This window comes from Theropithecus gelada, chromosome 19, assembly GCF_003255815.1.
Source record: "Theropithecus gelada isolate Dixy chromosome 19, Tgel_1.0, whole genome shotgun sequence".
In the NCBI taxonomy this organism is placed as follows: Eukaryota; Metazoa; Chordata; class Mammalia; order Primates; family Cercopithecidae; genus Theropithecus; species Theropithecus gelada.
The window spans coordinates 9,060,182-9,080,510 of record NC_037687.1 but is presented as its reverse complement, the minus strand read 5'-3'; the positions used below and the strand labels follow the sequence as shown (position 1 = coordinate 9,080,510).

The window sequence follows — 20,329 nt, the reverse complement described above, 5'->3', positions numbered from 1 at the left end:
CCACTGCAACCTCTGCCTCCCAGATTCAAGTGATTCTCCTGCCTCAGTCTCCTGAGGAGCTGGGATTACAGTCACGCACCACCACGCCTGGCTAATTTTTGTATTTTTAGTAAAGATGGGGTTTCACCATGTTGTCTAGGCTGGTCTCCAACTCCTGACCTCAGGCGATTTGCCCACCTCAGCCTCCCGAAGTACTGGGGTTACAGGTGTGAGCCACCGCGCCCGGCCACAATGTAAATTTCTACAGTGCTGAACAACAATGCATTTTAAGATATTCGAATGAATCACATCGCCTGGTGCTACGTTAAACTCTTTTGTAACTTACCCATTGTAGCGCCATCCCTTTAGAAACGTCATCACCTGAACTATTCCTGGTGCTTTAAAAAAAAAAAAAAAAAATTCCTCAACCCACACAGGTTCAAATACATTTTGGTAATGACACCCAGGCCTCAGTATTTGTGAGGTCCCCAGGTGATTTCAATAAAACCAATGTGAAGCCCATTGATAGACATCATCACACATGAGCTGCCTAAAGTGATTTTCCTAGATGTGATTTGGACAGAAATTACACGAGAACTGTAAAAAGGGAGGTAAATACAAGGTACGATAAGTCCTCACTTAACATCCTCCACAGAAAATTAGAAACCACAATTCAAGCAAAACGATGAACCATGAAACCAATTTATTCATTTCTCATCAAAATTAAAACTAAACAACATTAAACAGAATGACCTTATTTCAGGACCTGCTGCATTTTGTTTTTTTAAAGTTGAAGTTTCCCAAAACCTCTTGACAATGTTAAGTGAGGATTTCAAGTCTATAATAAAAGATTTGTGATTGCAGCTGGATAGTTAAGTGAGGATTTCAAGTCTGTAAGAAAAGATTTGTGATTGCACCTGGATATCAAGATCATTGCACAGATACTAAAGGAGGCTGTCTAGGTATATTGGCATCATCCATGATGTATATGATGAACAAAGGATACCAGAATACTCACCCATTGCAACTAAAGACAAAACAAAGCAAGCAATATTCACATACAAAACCCAGAGAGGAATGAAAGCCGTCAAGCAACAAAAATAACGTGACCAAGGGGGCAGGATTTGCAGGCCTAGGTATTAAATTTTGCTGCCGTTTCTAGCCCATATAACAAAAAGGATGGAGAAGATGAGATTTGACTATTCTGCCATGCAGCCTGCACAGAGCACTTTGAATGTCCCTGTTCCTCAGGCTGTAGATGAAGGGGTTCAGCATGGGGGTGACCACCGTGTACATCACTGAAGCCACCATACTCTTCCTGGGGGATGGTGACACAACTGAACTGAGGTACCCTACAAGGCCTGTTCCATAAAATAAGCAAACAACCGCCAGGTGAGAGCCACAGGTGGAGAAGGCTTTACACTTCCCTCCCGATGATGGAACTCTCAGAATGGAAGAAACAATTTTATAGTAAGAGAAAAGGATCCCTGAGATAGGGAGACAGCCAAATATGGCACCCATGAAATATATGACCATTTCATTGATGAAGGTGTCAGAACAGCTAAGGTGGAGGAGTTGAGAAGGGTCACAGAAGAAATTAGAAATGGCCACATCCCTGAAGCAGGTGAGCTGTAATACAATCAAACTGTGCAGCTGGGAGTCCAAAAGACTAATAAAAAAAGACAACAAGACTAAAAAGCCACAGAGTCGTGGGTGCATGATGACTCGGTATTGCAGGGGGTGACAGATGGCCACAAACCGGTCATAGGCCATCACACTCAGGAGCATGTCATCCACACAGGCAAAAAGGACAAAAAAAGACATCTGAGTCAGGCAGCCCGCATAGGCGATGACTCTGCTGTGAGTTTGCATGTCTACAATCATCTTGGGGATGGTGGTGGAGGTGAAACCGATGTCAGCCAAGGACAGGTTGGAGAGGAAGAAGTACATGGGGGTGTGGAGGTGGGAGTCAGAGCTGACAGCCAGGATGATGAGGAGGTTCCCCAGCACCGTGACCAGGTACATGGACAGGAACAGCCCAGCGAGGACGGGCTGCAGTTCAGGGTCATCTGAGAGTTCCAGGAGGAGGAATTCTGAGACACCTGTGAGATTCTGTGGGTCTGTGTAGCTTGGACACCTTTTGAGGAAAGAAAAAAAGAGAATTGGAAAATAGGACGTAAGTAAACCAGCATCTAGCACCGTGTCTATATTTTGGATACAAGGAATTCAGTAATTAAGTTTTCACATAGGATAATACACCCTCAGTAATAGTTCTCAGCTGTGACAAACCCAATTTCCTTAGTAATCAATTTACTTCATAATTGATTTTGTGTTATTCACCTCTTTCTGTATACACCTACCTTAGAGACAATCTATTGAAGAATGTTAGGAGAGCAAAAACATTAGGGATTTTAGAAATCCATAATCACAGTGAAATATAGCCTAATTTACCAGGAAAAAATATACAAGAAAAATATTCTTGTCCCTTTAAGAAAAAGATTAAATCCATTGAAAAGATACTAAGGAGTCAGCTACGCTTTGTTTTATTCTAATATAATTCTACAATATTCCACTGATTGAGGATATTTATCACACTCAATAAGATCCAGGACTGTAAGGTCCAGCCCCACAGGGTCGGTGGGTTTTTCTCCCCGTGTGCGAAGAAGAGAGATTGTAGAAATAAAGACACAAGACAAAGAGATAAAAGAAAAGACAGCTGGGTCCGGGGGACCACTACCACCAAGACGCGGAGACTGGTAGTGGCCCTGAATGCCTGGCTGCGCTGATATTTACTGGATACAAGGCAAAAGGGGCAGGGCAAGGAGTGTGAGTCATCTCCAATGATAGACAAGGTCATGAGTCACGTGTCCACTGGACGGGGGGCCCTTCCGTTTGGCAGCCTAGGCAGAGAGACAGAGAGAGAAAGAGGACACAGCCTATGCCATTATTTCTTCATATCAGAGGTTTTTAGTACTTTCACTAATTTGCTACTGTTAGCTAGAAGGCAGAGCCAGGTGTAACAGGATGGAACATGAAAGCGGGCCAGGAGCGTGACCACTGAAGCACAGCATCACAGGGAGACGGTTAGGCCTCGGGATAACTGTGGGTGGGCCTGACTGATGTTAGGCCCTCCACAAGAGGTGGAGGAGTAGGGTCTTCTCTAAACTCCCCCGGAAAAGGGAGACTCCCTTTCCCGGTCTGCTAAGTAGCCGGTGTTTTTCCTTGACACTGATGCTACCGCTAGACCATGGTCCGCTGGTCTTCCCAGAGGCTGGTGTTACCGCTAGACCAAGGAGCCCCCTGGTGGCCCTGCCTGGGCATAACAGAAGGCTCACACTTATCTTCTGGTCACTTCTCACTATGTCCCCTCAGCTCCTACCTCTGTATGGCTTGGTTTCTCCTAGGTTATGATTATAGAGCGAGGATTATTATAATATTGGAATAAAGAGTAATTGCTACAAACTAATGATTAACAATATTCATATATAATCATATCTATGATCTATAGTATAACTATTCTTATTTTATTATACTTGAACAGCTCGTGCCCTCCGTCTCTTGCCTTGGCACCTGGGTGGCTTGCCGCCCACATAGGACCGTGTTGTCTCAAAACTAAATGCAAGTTCATAGTTCATAATCAGAAAACATCCTTACATGCCAGTTACATTCTATGGTTTCCATCATTCCTACGTTTTCTGACTTTCATTCTTCATGGAAGTAAGTGCTCACTCAAATATGCGGGCTTTCTTTTAAAATTCACTTAATTACAACTCCTGTCCTTGCCTTAGGTGGACTTGGAATTTTTTTTTTTTTTTTTTGAAACGGAGTCTGGCTGTGTCTCCCAGACTGGAGTGCAGTGGCGCGATCTCGGCTCACTGCAAGCTCCGCCTCCCGGGTTCATGCCATTCTCCTGCCTCAGCCTCCCAAATAGCTGGGACTACAGGCACCTGCCAGCATGCCTGGCTAATTTTTTGTATTTTTAGTAGAGACAGGGGTTCACCGTGTTAGCCAGGATGGTCTCGATCTCCTGACCTCATGATCCACCCGCCTCGACCTCCCAAAGTGCTGGGATTACAGGCATGAGCCACCACGCCCAGCCGGATTTGGAGTTTTGATAAGAAAGGTAACCCAGGGTGGTGGCTCACACCTGGAATCCTAGCACTTTGGGAGGCCAAGGCAGGAGGATTGCTCAAGGATAGGAACTTGAGACCAGCCTGGGAAACACAGCAAAACCCCATCTCTACAAAAAATTTAAAAATTAGACAGGCATGGTGGTGCCTGCCTGCAGTCCCAGCTACTCAGGAGACTGAGTCAGGAGAATCGCTTGAGCCCAGGAGTTTGAGGCTGCATTGAACCATGATCATACCACTGCACTCTAGGCAGAGTGGCAAAGTGAGACTCTGACTATTAAATACATGAAAGGAAGGTTTAGTTAAATGCACATGATTACTGGACATCATTGATGGCAAAGATGCTGATAGTGTGGAATATCCCTGTAGATGACAGAACATTAATATAATGTTAAAATGCTTTTAATTTTTTTTGAGACCTGAGCCTCACTCTGTTACCCAAGCTGGAATGCAGTGGCGTGATCTCAGCTCACTGCAGCCCCCACCTCCCGGGTTCAAGACATTCTCTTGCCTCAGCTTCCCGAGTAGCTGGCACTACAGGCACATGTCCCACCATGCCCAGTTAATTTTGCTATTTTTAGTAGAGATGGGGTTTTATCATGTTGGCCAGGCTGATCTCAAACTTCTGACCTCAAGTAATCTGCCCACCTCTGCCTTTCAAAGTGCTAGGATTACAGGTGTGAGCCACTGTGCCTGGCCAAGGTGATGTTAAAATACTTTGGCATTACTTTCGTTGTGGCTGGAATCATGTGAAACTCTAAAATGTATCTCGATCCAAACAATAAGGTTTACCTGGCCCCACTTCTTTCTGCATCCTTTTCTCTTTTTTTATGACTGTAAAAATCTCTGCCATGGTCTTTAAGTAATTGAATGTTGTAGATGCTATTAAGTGCACCTACAGGACGCAAGAGTCCATAATATAGACATAAAAAAAGTGCTATTTTACTTTCTGCCTAGTTTGTGACACATTCCTGAAGGAATGAAAGTACAGATAGGAAAACAGTGTGTTGAAGTCACACTGATCACAGCCAATTTTGTGAACTAAGGAAGGGTCTATTCAATATGCAACAGAGATCCTAATTTTTGATGTCTCCTCTGTACCAAGCAAGATACAGGCTCTGGGAAACTGCTGAAAGAAAGTCAAATATTCTTCTCACAATCCTCAGTACTTACTTATATAAGGGCAAAAATTAAATGTCCTGTCAGAGACGTTGGGAACCACAGCTAGGTTCCTGGATATTTCAGTTCAATGGTATGGAGATTAACCTCGAAATATTAATTAAAGAAACATGTAGAATACACTTCACTTTATGCCTCTATCACACAGGGATCACACAGGAGCACCCGCCATCTGTTTAATCATTGCTCGCTGCAGTGGGATCTGCTGGAAATCAACTCAGATGACAGTGCTGAGCCTCAGAGACACGGACATCTCCCCCCTTGCCACACAGATCAGGGGCATGGGCAGGATTTGGAATTAAATGGTTGGTCTTTGAGTCTCTGGCACTAAACTTGTTTTCCAGCTCTCAGGGAGTTTTAAGCAGCGGCCAGAGGTCTTAAGCACAGGTGCATCTGAGGCACATTTTGAAACTATTTCCAGTTTCCTGAATAGAAATGGATCCCAAGACCCTGATTTTATTTCTCCTTGAGGAAGTAGAGAGCTGCAAGGAATCCAGAAACAGGCGCAAGGGAGAGATGCGCCCTGAGTGATCCTGTGCCAGTTCTTTCTGGGATCTTTGATGTGATCTCAGCTGTCCTTTCTATACTTGACACAGTGAACGTGGCACCCACTGGTCTAGCTGTGGTCTACCAGAAACCCCCAAAGGGAAGGACACAGTTAGCAGGGGTACCTGCCGGGTGTGACAGGGATTTGAGGGGGTAGGTTGGATGCAGAGAGAGGCCTGGCCGAATGCCATGTGTGTGGACTTAGACTGCCTGGTGCAAATGTGACTTCACCTCTTTCTACCTCATGATCTGGTATAAGCTATAAAAATGCATTGCTCCTTTCCTCCTCTGTATAATAATAATAATGTGTGCAGCTATAACTCAGGAAAAACTGTGAAGACGAAATGAAACAAGCTATACAAAACACAGAGCTGAGATCCATGCATTTAGGGAGCCCTCAGTAAGAATTCATGATGTCACGGTGACTGTCATCTTCCTCCTCATCCTCATCATCACCTTTGTAAACTTTTTGTTGTGCTTAGGGCACAGTTTAGAGGGACCCAGTTTTTGCTACCCTGGGTGAGATGCCCATGGGAAGTTCCATCAGCATGGGATGAAGGTAAAATTTCATCAGAGTGGAAAGTTAACCCAGGGAATAGGAAAATATATTTGTAAATCACGTATATGCTAAGAGGCTAACAACCAAACTACACCAAGAACTCCGACAACTCAACAACAAAACAAATACCCCACTGAAAGTGGGCAGAGGACTTGAATAGACATTTCTCTAAGGAACATATACAAAGAGCCAATGAGCATACAAAATGATATTCAGCATCACTCATCGGCAGGGACGTGCAAATAAAAAACAATGAGATACCACCCAATAGGATGGCTATTAAGAGCAAATGAACAAAACAGCCTGTCAGGTTTTGGTGAAACCACAGAGAAGTAGGAATTCTTATACAGGGCTATGGAAATGTAAAATAGTGCAGCAATATGAAATAAAGGACCACACACACAACCCCGAACATAAACTCCACAGTCCTCTGAGCTGACATCTTGCACATTGGTGTCCTCCCATCTGCCACCCCACTGTCCTGTTTGTGCTGAGGATCAGGAAACAAGGCTCCCGACCGTCCCTCAGCACTCACTGAGCTGCGCTTCCCCTCTGTTGGGCCATGACCACGGAGAGCAGGTCCGCTGTCCTCCCTGCGTGCTGCACGATGGAGGCTCAGGCTCCGTCCTCAGGACTGGCAGGAAGACAGGGTCAGACATGAGCCTCCTGATGCAGACGACAGGTGTGGAGCCCACTGGACTGGAAGCTCACACTGCAGGGCTGGAGGCACAGGCTGAGTATTTACTATGCTATGGCCTTGGGGGCTCAAGGCACAGAGCTCCTCATTAGCCAAATTGGTTGATGTTCCCCAGTCTCTAAGGACTGCGTCTTATTCATGGAGGAAGAAGAAATGAACGTCCACAGAAGCTTTTGGGGTCTTCCTCCACTCAGGAGGAATGCTAAGTGTATTATCCACTTCTCTCATTTCTTTTTTTATTAAAATTCATCTACTTTTTATTTTTTATTTTTTTTATTTTTATTTTTTTTTTTTGAGGCGGAGTCTCACTCTGCCGCCCAGGCTGGAGTGCAGTGGCCGGATCTCAGCTCACTGCAAGCTCCGCCTCCCGGGTTTACGCCATTCTCCTGCCTCAGCCTCCCGAGTAGCTGGGACCACAGGCGCCGCCACCGCGCCCGGCTAGTTTTTTTGTATTTTTTAGTAGAGACGGGGTTTCACCGGGTTAGCCAGGATGGTCTTGATCTCCTGACCTTGTGATCCGCCCATCTCGGCCTCCCAAAGTGCTGGGATTACAGGCTTGAGCCACCGCGCCCGGCCTATTTTCCTTTTTATTATACAAAAGATATTGCATATAAATGTTAAAATTATATAAATGGTTTTATATAAAATGGTAAATACAACATTTTATCATCATTTTGAAGTATATAGCTCAGTGGCATGAAGTGGATTCACAATGTTGTGCAACCATCCCCACCATCCATCTCCAGAACTTTTTTATCCTACAGAAAAACTCAGCAACCATGAAACAAAATCCCTTCTTTCAACTCACTAACCGCTAGCTGATTACTATCTCTACAAATTTAACTGCACAAAATACTTGACATAAAATCAGTCTGTATTTGCCCTTTTGTGATTGGTTTCTTTCACTGAGCATAATATGTTGTCAAGATTCATCCCTGTTGTATCATGTGTCACAAGTGTCTTCCTGTTTAAAGCCGAATAATATTGCATTGTATGGATGGATCTCATTGTGTTTCTCCAGTCATCTGTTGGTGGACGCTTGTGTTGCTTCCATATATTTAGATATTGTGAATAACGCTGCCATAAACATGGTGTTCTGTGCGGGAAATGCACAAGGGGAGAACACACACACACACACACACACACACACAATACCTTTAAGGGTAAACAAGCTTTATCCCACATAAATGGCAATGTAGATAAAATAAGCAAATGATAAAGTAAACTACTATAATAAGCAAATTGAGGCTGGGCGCCGTGGCTCACGCCTGTAATCCCAGAACTTCAGGAGGCCAAGGCAGGCGGATCACGAGGTCAGGAGATTGAAACCATCCTGGTTCACACGGTGAAACCCTGTCTCTACTAAAAAATACAAAAATTAGATGGGTGTGGTGACGGGCGCCTGTAATCCCAGCTACTTGGGAGATTGAGGCGGGAGAATCGCTTGAACCCAGGAGGCGGAGGTTGCAGTGAGCTGAGATCATGCCACTGCACTCCAGCCTGGGTGACAGAGGGAAACTCTGTCTCAAAAAAAAAAAAAAAAAAAGCAAATTGATGCAATAAGCAAATTGCAATGGGAAGGGGAGATGGGAAAAGACATATATATACACACACACACACACCAGACTATGGAGGATTCACCACCAGACCAGGAAGCAAGAGCCTGCTCCAGAGTCAGACACTACACTCACCGGACTATGGAGGATTCACCACCAGACTGGGAAGCAACAGCCTGAGCTCCCGAGTCGGCCACCCGTCCGTGCACAGATGAGAGGTCTCATGAAGCTTCGGCGCAGTCTGGGACCCTCGCTCTTTTTGTAACAAGTTGTTTGGCATGAGGTCCAGTCACGAAGGCCCTTCATGACTGGGCCCAAGGAACACAAAAAGGTCAACGTGTTTTTGTGATTGTCTATCGTTTTTCAATAACTACCGTATAGGAACAGATTGAAATAGAGATTTCACCGAAACAGCGCTGGATGAACGCCTCAAGGGGCTCACACAATCTGTTTCAGGACTTGCTGACCATTGTTGGTGTCTATGCTCAATTGAGTTCAAATTTAGTATTTAACTTTTCCTCCACACATGGGCGTACAAATATCTGTTCAAATCCCTGTTTTCGATTATTTTAAGTATACACCCAGAAGTGAACTTGCAGGATCGTATGGTAGTTCTGTTTCTCATTTTATGAGGAACCATCGTACGGATTTTCAGGCTGCTGCACCATTTTACATTTCCATAGCCCCATATAAGCATTCCTTGTTCCCTACAGTTTCATCAAAACTCAACAGGCTTTTTCGCTCATTTATTCTTAATAGCCATCCTATTGGGTGGTAATTGTGTTTTTTATTTGCAAGCCCCTGTTGATGAGTGATGCTGGGTATCATTTTGTATGCTCATTGGCCATTTGCATATGTTTTTTTTTTTTTTTGAGACGGAGTCTCGGTCTGTCGCCCAGGCTGGAGTGCAGTGGCGCAATCTCGGCTCACTGCAAGCTCCGCCTCCCGGGTTCACGCCGTTCTCCTGCCTCAGCCTCCCGAGTAGCTGGGACTACAGGCGCCCACCACCGCGCCCGGCTAATTTTTTCTATTTTTTAGTAGAGACGGGGTTTCACCATGGTCTCGATCTCCTGACCTTGTGATCCACCCGCCTCGGCCTCCCAAAGTGCTGGGATTACAGGCGTGAGCCACCGCGCCCGGCCGCATATGTTCTTTAGAGAAATGTCTATTCAAGTCCTCTGCCGATTTTTTTTCTTTATTGAGATGGGAGTCTTGCTCTGTCACCCAGGCTGGAGTGCAATGGCATGATCTTGGCTGTCTGCAACCTCCGCCACCTGGGTTCAACTGATTCTCGTGACTCAGCCTCCTGGGTAGCTGGGACTACAGGTGCAGGCCACCCGCCCAGCTAATTTTTTATATTTTTTGTATTTTTAGTAGAGACAGGGTTTCACTATGTTGGCCAGGCTGATCTCAAACTCCTGACCTCAGGTGATCTGCCTGCCACAGCCTCCCAGAGTGCTGGTATTTCAGGCGTGAGCCACCATGCCTGGCCTTCTGCCCATTTTTAATGGGGCATTTATTTGGTTGAGTTGTAGGAGTTCTTGATATCATTTGGCTGTTACCCTCTAAGCATATATATGATTTACAGGTGTATTTTCCTATTTCCTGGGTTAACTTTTCACTCTGATGATAGTGTCCTTTGAGTCACAAAGGTTTAATTTTGATATAGTCCAAGTTATCTATATGTTGTCTGTGCTTTTGGTGACATATTCAAGAAATCACTAAAGAAACCCAGTATCATGAAGGTATTGATCAAATCATTACCAAATCCATTGTCAAGAAAGTATTGATCAATGTTTTCTTCTAAGAATTTTATAGTGTTAGAACTTAGGTTTACACCTTTGATCCATTTTATGTTAACTTTTGTGTATAGTGTTAGGTAAGAACCCACCTTCATTCTTCTGCATGTTGAAATCAAGTTTTTCCTACACTGTTTGTTGAAAAGGCTGTCTTTTTCCCAATGAATGTTCTTGGCACTCATGTGGAAAATCATGTGACCATATACACGAGAGTTTCTTTCTGGGCTCTCTTTACTCTTCCATTTTTCTGTATGTGTGTCTTTATGTATTGTAGTACCACACTGTTTTAATTCCTGGATCTTTGTAATTTATTTGGAAACCAAGAAATGTGAGACCTTCAACTTTTCTTAATGGATTTCTACATTTTTTCAATTTATCTTACAATTGTACATTGAGTTGGATAGTAGTAACAAACCCTGCTAGGCTTTGGAGAGTGGATTCCCAAGGTTTTTCAAATACACTGTCTCATTGGAACCTTAGTACTCGTGATCAAATAAAGACAGATTTTTGGTTTTGCCAGTGAGAATCACAGTCTGGAGAGGTTGTTGAATCCTGACACAGTGGTCACTGGTGGGTCTGATACTGGAATTGGGTCTGTGGCCACCAGGCTGTGAGGCCTTTTTCCAGAAAGCAGGCTCCCGCCCAGGGACTGGGGCCGAGGGAGGGACTCTCCTGGGAGGAGGCAGCCTGGTGGGAAGGCTGCCAGCAGAAGTTTCAAGTCTCTAAAGCCTCCCCCTCCTTCCCTGGTCTCTGCAGCTGAAGTTGCATCAGGAAGCTGTATCTTCTAACTGCTTGAGGCAGCTTCTCAGATGAACCCTCTGAGGAGAATCCGTAAACTTTTACAACTTACACTTTCAAAGGATGATGCAAGGAGCAACAATTCCACCAGCTTGAACCATTTGAGGGTGGTGTGGAATTGGAAACTGTGTCAAACGCAATGGAACCCTGCCTCTAGCATGAGAAAACTAAGCCTGTATTCAAAATGATGCCTGCCAGGCGCAGTGGTTCACACCTATAATCCCAGGAATGATGCCAGCCAGGCGCAGTACTTCACACCTATAATCCCAGTGCTTCAGGAAGCCAAGGTGGCCAATCCTGGTTTGAGGCCAGGATTTTAAGACAAGCCTTAGTCACACAGAGAGACCCTCTAACTGAGTGATGATGATGCACGCCTCTGGTCCCAGGTATTTGGGAAGGTGAGGAGGATCACCTGAGCCCAGGAGTTCAAGGTTACAGTAAGCCACCGTACTCCAGCCTGCACAATACAGTGAGACACTGTCTCAAAAAAAAAAAAAAAAAAAAAAAAAAATGCCAGAGCAACATAAAATTGTAAGCATTCATTACCTTTCTGCCACCATGCATTGGGAAAAGTGGATCCCCCAGCTGACACTGACCATTGGCAGACAGGATGGTGTGTGTGGAGATGACGGGAGGGTCTCAGGGATGTGGGATGAACCTTGACACCATCTACTACCCCATCCTTCACTGCAGACCCAATTCTACCAATTCTCGTCAAAAGAGTGAACCGCATCCCAAACACAATCCATATTCTGTGGCTTCCATTCCTGAATATATCTCCAGAAAGTCTCAGAAGAAAATTAAATTATATGAGAGAACAGATCTTTTCTATCGTATAATTATTACGCGTTGTACAATCTGGGGTTAGATCATAAAACTGCAATTATGGGAAATAAAGGTCAAATGAAGGAAAGAAAGACAAGAAAGACAAGGAAGGAAGGAGGGAATGAGGGAAGAAAGAGGAAAGGAAAAAAGTAAAGAAGGAGGGAGGGAAGAAAGAAAGGAATAATCACAAAGAAGGAAGCAACATCTCAGTTATTCTAGGCAGTTTATTACTATGAATCATCAGAACAAACAAGCTTACAAATCTATATTCCTAATTTGATGTAAAAAATCACATCACTGTTCTTATGAAATAAAAGATAGTAAAATTAGGTGTGTGGTATCTATGTCAAGTTGCCAGGTTATAGTTCACCTCTGTCTGCTTCTTCCTTTGTGGAACAGGGTGAATGAGAAAAGATATGTCAAAGAAATGTTTTCAGGGCCAAGTGTGGTGGCTCACGCCTATAATCCCAGCACTTTGGGTGGCCAAGGTGGGCAGGTCACTTGCAGTCAGGAGTTTGAGATGAGCCTGGCCAGCATGGCAAAATCCCATCTCTACTAAAAATACCCAAAAATAGCGAGGTGTGGTGGCACACACCTGTAATTCCAGCTACTTGGGAGGCTAAGACACAAGAATTGCTTGAACCCCGAAGGTGGAGGTTGTAGTGAGCTAATACAGCGCCACGGCACTCTATCCTGGGTAACACACACAGTGAAACTGTGTCTCAAAACAAAACAAAAACAAAAAGAAAGAAATGTTTTCAGGATTAAATAAAGTCATACATGTAAAGCAACAAGCACAATCCTAAAAGGGTAAACACTGTATGATTTTCATCCAATTTCTTCCAGAGGAAACAAGAACACAACCAAGTTTAGGTGAAGGCTGCTAACACGCAAATGGGTAATTTTTGAGGAAAGTGTGTCATCATGTCAGCACTCGATATGGTGTTTCAAACAACACGTGAGAACTCTCAAGAGTGGCTCTAAGAATATGGACCACAGATGGAACTTTAAAGACTGTATAGAAAAAGGAAAAGTTAGAAAGAAAATACCAAGGGAGTCATTGAAGAGAACCTAAAGTAAAAACATGTACCAAACGCCAAATCACAAGTGCTTTGGGAAGAGTAAAAATGAAGCATGTCATTTACAGGACAAAAAGAGCCAGGATATTTACTTCTTTTCTTTTAGTTTTGTAGTTGTTGTTTTTGAGACAACGTCTCACTCTGTTGCCCAGGCTGGAATGCAATGGCGCAATCTCAGCTCACTGCAACCTCCACCTCCCAGGTTCAAGCAATTCTCCTGCCTCAGCCTCCCAAGTTGCTGAGACCACAGGCACCCACCACCACGCTCAGCTAATTTTGTATTTTTAGTAGAGATGTGGTTTCACCACATTGGCCAGGCTGGTCTTGAACTCGGGACCTCAAGTGATTCACTCACCTCAGCCTCCCAAAGCGCTGGGATTACAGGCATGAGCCACTACGCCTGGACGAGCCGGGATGTTTAAATTCACATTTGCCTAATGGACCTACAACATCCACTTAGTTCTGAGACTTTGATCTGTCATGGAGAAGAGGCTGGCCTGAGGAGGAACTGAACGTTCATGAGCAGGGCTCAGTCAAACATAATCTTGCCTTTGTGACATTTGGATAAACCCAATGCTCTGACAACCACCACTAAGACAGATCGAACCCTAGGCTAACACATTCTGCTGCCACATGGATGTTATTAATAGGGTGTTTCACAGCACATCAAACTAAACCCTTCCCAGAACAAACTCCATGCAAAGGGAAGTAGATTGAACCCTACTTTCTGCCATGTACAAAAATCAAATCAAATCAAAAACAGATCAACAGGCCTGGCGCAGTGGCTCACGCCTGTAATCCCAGCACTTTGGGAGACCGAGACGGGTGGATCATGAGGTCAGGAGATGAAGATCATCTTGGCTAATACAGTGAAACCCTGTCTCTACTAAAAAATACAAAAAAAAAAAAAAAAAAAAAATTGCCGGGTGTGGTGGCAGGCGCCTGTAGTCCCAGCTACTCGGGAGGCTGAGGCAGCAGAATGGCATGAACCCGGGAGGCGGAGCTTGCAGTGAGCCGAGATTGTGCCACTGCACTCCAACCTGAGGGGCAGAGCCAGACTCCCTCTCAAAAAAAAAAAAAAACAACAAAAAACAAATAAAACCACCTAGAGAAACAAGGAAAGGAAGGAGGAAGAGAGTCAGAGAAAGAAGGGAGAAAGGAGGAAGGATAGAAGGGAAGAGAGAAGGAAAGAAGGACAAAAGCAAGAATCACAAGGAATGAAGCAACAGCTCAGGGTACTCCGAAGCACTAATCTCTGTGAATTTTATGAATGAACCAGCTTGTGAATCTAATCTCTATGAATTTTATGAACGAACCAGCTTGTGAATCTAGATCCCAGCTTTCAACTTGAAAAGCTCGTATTTTTTAGGCCGGGCGCGGTGGCTCAAGCCTGTAATCCCAGCACTTTGGGAGGCCGAGACGGGCGGATCACGAGGTCAGGAGATCGAGACCATCCTGGCTAACACGGTGAAACCCCGTCTCTACTAAAAAATACAAAAAAACTAGCCGGGCGAGGTGGCGTAGCTACTCGGGAGGCTGAGGCAGGAGAATGGCGTGAACCCAGAAGGCGGAGCTTGCAGTGAGCTGAGATCTGGCCACTGCACTCCAGCCTGGGTGACAGAGCAAGACTCCGTCTCAAAAAAAAAAAAAAAAAAAAGAAAAGCTCGTATTTTTACAAAATTCAGGTCAGCCAAGTTAGTAGTGAGGCTGCAGTGTCACACTGCCTGATATAGCCAACCTCAACTCAATCTCTTCCTCTGAGAAATAGAGTGAATGAGAGAAAATAAGTCAAAGGAAGGTTTTTAGGATGAAATAGCTTATAGATATAAACTAGTAAGCAGAGTTTTGATATGGTAAGTACTTCACTTTGAATATTTTGTGAATTTCATTCTATTTCTTCCAGGGATAAACAAGAGCAAAATCAAATTAAGATGAAGAACACTAACATTCAAATGGATCATTTCCGAGGACCCGTGTCAGCATTTGACATGAAAAGTTTTATAATGTCAAGTTAGAAATCTCAGCAATCACTAAGAAAATGGATCAAAGATGGAACTGTAAGGACTACGGGCAGAGAAGAAAACTTTAAAAAGAATTACTGAGGGAGCCATTTAGCAGAAATATATTAGGTGGGTGCAAAAGTCATGGCAGTTTTGGCCATCGTTGGCCATTGGTTGTATTACCAACCCAATACAAAAACTGTTTTAAAAATTTTTTTAAGACAGACTCTCGAGCTGTCGCCCAGACTGGAGTGCAGTGGCGCCATCTTGGCTCACTGCAACCTCTGCCTCCTGGGTTCAAGCGATTCTCCTGCCTCAGCCTCCCATGTAGCTGGGACTACAGGCGCACACCACTGTGCCCAGCTAATTTTTGTATTTTTAGTACAGATGGGGTTTCACCATGTTGGCCAGGATGGTCTCTATCTCCTGACCTCGTGATCCACCCACCTCGGTCTCCCAAACTGCTGGGATTACAGACGTGAGCCACCGCGCCCAGCCATATTGCCTGCTTTTTAATGCGCACATGATTGACAAAGAAAAGACGGAGCCTCCGTATTGAACACTCCTGGCCCCCAGGTAGCCTTTTCCCATCAGCACAGCATTCACCCGTGCAAGCTTGCAGCTTGCTTTTCTATGTCTGCAGCTTGATTTTTCAGGCTGTTCTTTGTTAGAAAAGAAATGATTCTGGGGGATGCTTTTTGTTAAAAGGGAAACTCTTACCAAGGACTCTCTTACCCTCACTAGCTGCCTAAATAATTTCTTTTTAGCTCCTGTATCATTAGTAGGTGTTCAAGAAACACAACTTTGGCAGTGATCTTGGCTCACTGTAACCTCCACCTCCCGGGTTCAAGTGGTTCTCCTGCAGCAGCCTCCCAAGTAGCTGGGACTACAGGCGCACACCACCGTGCCCAGCTAATTTTTGTATTTTTAGTACAGATGGGGTTTCACCATGTTGGCCAGGATGGTCTCTATCTCCTGACCTCGTGATCCACCCACCTCGGCCTCCCAAAGTGCTGGGATTACAGCCTTGAGCCACCGCGCCAGGCCACCAAGGACAATTTAACCCAGTAAAGGAAACCACAGCCAACAGCATAGTCTATATTAAAACACTACAGCATTATCTCAGGCTATGTGCGGTGGCTGACACCTGTAATCCCAGCACTTTGGGAGGCCGAGGTGGGCGGATCACTTGAGGTCAGGAGTTTGAGACCAGCCTGGCCAAAATAGGGTGAAACCCCATCCCTACTAAAAGTACAAAAATTAGCTGGTTGTGGTGGTGCAAGCCTGTAATCCCAGCTACCTGGGCGGCTGAGACAAGAGAATCACTTGAAGACGGAAGCAGAGGTTGCAGTGAACCGAGATCATGTCATTGCCCTCCAGCCTGGGCCACAGAGCAAGACTCCATCTCAATCAGTCAATCAATCAACAAACACTACAGCAGTCCTCTTAAATTCATGAATAGGCCAAGGCAGTCTACTCAGCATCAATCGTTTGAGATTCTCCTGAACATTTAAAGACACTGGTAAAATGAAATAAAGGAAATTGGCCTGAGTTTCAAATGTCAAAAACAGTATTATTTTTTACATGGTACTGTGGACACTGAAGTAAAAAAATAATAATGACAACAATGGTATAGAATTCTTTAGTAATATGTGAAGTCAGATCTGCCAGCAGCATAGTAAAAGTATAAAAGAAAATCCAATCGCATTAGAAATAGACAATACCTCGGGCAGGACAGGTCTTCAGTGAGTCTCATGAACTGGTGACTGGATTCAGGAAACCTACCAGGAACCTACAGTTTATGGCAGAGAGTGGAGAGGATTTGGAGACCATCAGAAAATCATACATTCAAGGCCTGGGCATTCCTAACTGTTCCCGGAAAGAGGCTTCAGCTTCCAGAAGGAAAGAAAAGGAATGGAACAAGGGCTGCAGAAGACTGGTCTTGGTAAAAACTAAAGTACCTTTAAAATACAGGAACTTCAAGTCCGGGCGCAGTGGCTCACACCTGTAATTCCAGCACTTTGGGAGACTGAGGCCGGGTGGGGGGGTGGGTGGCGGATCACCTGAGGTCAGGAGTTCCAGACCAGCCTGACTATGAAGAAACTCCGTCTCTACTAAAAATAGAAAATTAGCCAGGCGTGGTGGCGGGTGCTTCAGGAGGCTGAGGCAGGAGGATCACTTGAACCCGAGAGGCGGAGGCTGCGGTAAGTCGAGATCACGCCATTGCACTCCAGCTTGGGCAACAAGAGCGAAACTCTGTCTCAAAAAAAAAAAAAAAAAAAAAAAAAAGTACAGGAACTTCATAGACTAAATGAATATGGGACTTTCCAGGCTCATTACTCTAAAGGTACAGCCTAGTACCCACTCTCTCTCTTCTTACCCTTCTTACCCCAGCAGCCCTTGTTGGGTCACACTGACTCTGATGATTGTCACTGATGCTTTCTCTTCTCCATGGTGTGTTCCTGTTAAACCCAATTGAGTTTTTCCCAAGGCTGGGATCAGAGAATTAAACTGAGGGGTGGCAGGGGCCGGTTTCCATTGCCTCAAGGGTTGAATTCTCAGAGAGCCTCATTAAATACATTGTTCTATTGTTTTTCCACCCTCCAAATAATTCAGCTCCCTTAGGGTACAAAGAAGATAGCAGAATGGAATTCAGGCAATTTTGCAGTGGTAATGGGAGATGAATTTATTTTCTCCAAGGAGAAAGTCTTCTTTCTTTAGTTGGATTCAAAAGTCACAAGATATTCCCTAAGGAAAGTTTAATTTCTTTTTTCTTTTCATTTATTTATTTATTTATTGAGACAGAATCTTGCTCTCTCGCAAGATTGGAATGCAGTGGTATGACCTCAGCTCACTGCAAACTCTGCCTCCCAGGTTCAAGAGATGCTCCTGCCTCAATCTCCTGAGTAGCTGGAATTACAGGCACTCACCACCATGCCCAGCTAATTTTTGTATTTTTTATTTAGTAGAGATGGGGTTTCACCATATTGGCCAGGCTGGTCTCGAACTCCTGACCTCCAGTGATCCACCCACCTCGGCCTCCCAAAGTGCTAGGATTACAGGCACGAGCCACTGTTCCTGGCAGGAAAGTTTAATTTCTATAAGGAACCAAAACTCAGCAATCTTCTGTCTGGGATGTATCTCCCTTGAAGAAACCTTGGAGATTTTATGGATCCCTTGGTGTCCACAACGTTATAGAGGCAAAGGGGTCTTTTTGGAAAATTTACTTTTCTTTTAACCGCTTTACTGAAGTATGATTGAAACGTAAAAGCTGTAGGCCGGGCGCGGTGGCTCAAGCCTGTAATCCCAGCACTTTGGGAGGCCGAGACGGGCGGATCACAAGGTCAGGAGATCGAGACCATCCTGGCTAACACGGCGAAACCCCGTCTCTACTAAAAACACACAAAAAAAATTAGCCGGGCGAGGTGGCGGCGCCTGTGGTCCCAGCTACTTGGGAGGCTGAGGCAGGAGAATGGCGGGAACCCGGGAGGCGGAGCTTGCAGTGAGCTGAGATCTGGCCACTGCACTCCAGCCTGGGCGACAGAGCGAGACTCCGTCTCAAAAACAAAACAAAACAAAACAAAACAAAAAAAGAAACGTAAAAGCTGTAGACATTTAATGTAGACAACATGATGAGTTTGGAAACACACATACATCCTTGAAACCATCACCACCATTACGGCTAGGGACATATCCATCATCTCTTAAAGTTTCAACTGCCTTTAATATTTTAATATGTGATAGCCAAACATAAGATCTGTCTTTAAGCATATTTTTCTATACAATACATTATTGCTATCTACAAGCCCTGTTTTGTATAGGAGATCTCCACAACTTATTAATCTTGCATCACTAGAGCCCTTTGTGTTTTAACCAACATCTCCTCATTTCCTCCCCTTTTCAGTCCCTGGGATTCACCATCTACTCCAAAGGGGTCCTTCCTGAAGGAAAGCAAATTGGTGAGTAGGTTTTGTCCTGGTGAAAGCACCAACAAAATGAGGAGCGAACAATAGTTTTTGACATTTTCTGGTGACATGAAAGCCTTTGTTGATTTTAGGAAGGGCTTCATTTATTACCTCTAAATAGAAAAGTAGGGCAGTAACAGTCCATATGGAGTAGGTGAAGTGTGTGTGTAAATATAGGTGGCAAATGTACACCAACTATGAAGTTTTTTAGGGAAGAAGAGAGAAGAGAGAAAGCATAGCCTAAAGGGGGCATGGAGTATGGGGGAGTATTTTGAAAAATGTTTTTAATTGGACAATAGGGGAATGTGTTTAATGTCAAAGAGAATAAAAATAATTAATGCAGGTATCTGAATACACAGACACTGACTACAAAATTGGCAGGATGTAATATACACCATAAGACAAAGAGAAATCATAGTGTGCTACATCCCCAATATATAAAATCCATGGGTCCAAAAATCAAGGGTGGACAATGAGAATGGCTATTATTATTTTTTTTTTTTCAGGTGGAGTCTCACTCTGTCGCCCAGGCTGGAGTGCAGTGGCGCGATCTTGGCTCACTGCAAGCTCCGCCTTCTGGGTTCACGCCATTCTCCTGCCTCAGTCTCGGAATAGCTGGGACTACAGGTGCCCGCCACCATGCTTGGCTAATTTTTTGTATTTTTAGTAGAGACGGGGTTTCACCGTGTTAGCCAGGATGGTCTCGATCTCCTGACCTCGTGATCTGCCTGCCTTGGCCCCCCAAAGTGCTGGGATTATAGGCGTGAGCCACCGCAACCGGTAAGAATGGCTATTATTAAAAAGTCAAAAAACAACAGATACTGGTGAGGTTGTAGAGAAAAAGGAATGCATATACACTGTCAGTGGAGGTATAAATTAGTTCATCCATTGTGGAAGACAGTGTGGCGATTCCTCAAAGACCTAAAGACAGAAATACCATTTCACCCAGCAATCCCATTACTGGGTATATACTCAGAGGAATATATATCATTAGTCTATAAAGACACATGCATGCATATGTTCACTACAGCACTATTCACAATAGCAAAGGTATGGAACCAACCTAAATGTCCATAGACATTTAGATAGACTGGGTAAAGAAAATATGGTACATATATACCATGGAATACTATGCGGCCATAAAAAAGAATGATATCAGGCTGGGCGTGGTGGCTCAATTCTGTAATCCCAGCACTTTGGGAGGCCAAGGCGGGTGG

General features: G+C 44.5%; 1 protein-coding gene across 1 annotated transcript; it reads right to left on the bottom strand.

Moving 5' to 3' along the window:
- Positions 1-948: 948 nt before the first annotated feature.
- On the bottom strand, positions 949-7,001 carry LOC112613197 (olfactory receptor 7E24). The gene is made up of 2 exons (XM_025368496.1): positions 6,929-7,001; positions 949-2,116 (listed from the first exon to the last, which is right to left on the bottom strand). The coding sequence occupies exons 1-2, from the start codon at positions 6,955-6,957 to the stop codon at positions 1,138-1,140; spliced, it is 1,008 nt and encodes a 335-aa protein (XP_025224281.1). The 5' UTR covers positions 6,958-7,001; the 3' UTR covers positions 949-1,137.
- Between the last annotated feature and the right edge of the window lie 13,328 nt (positions 7,002-20,329).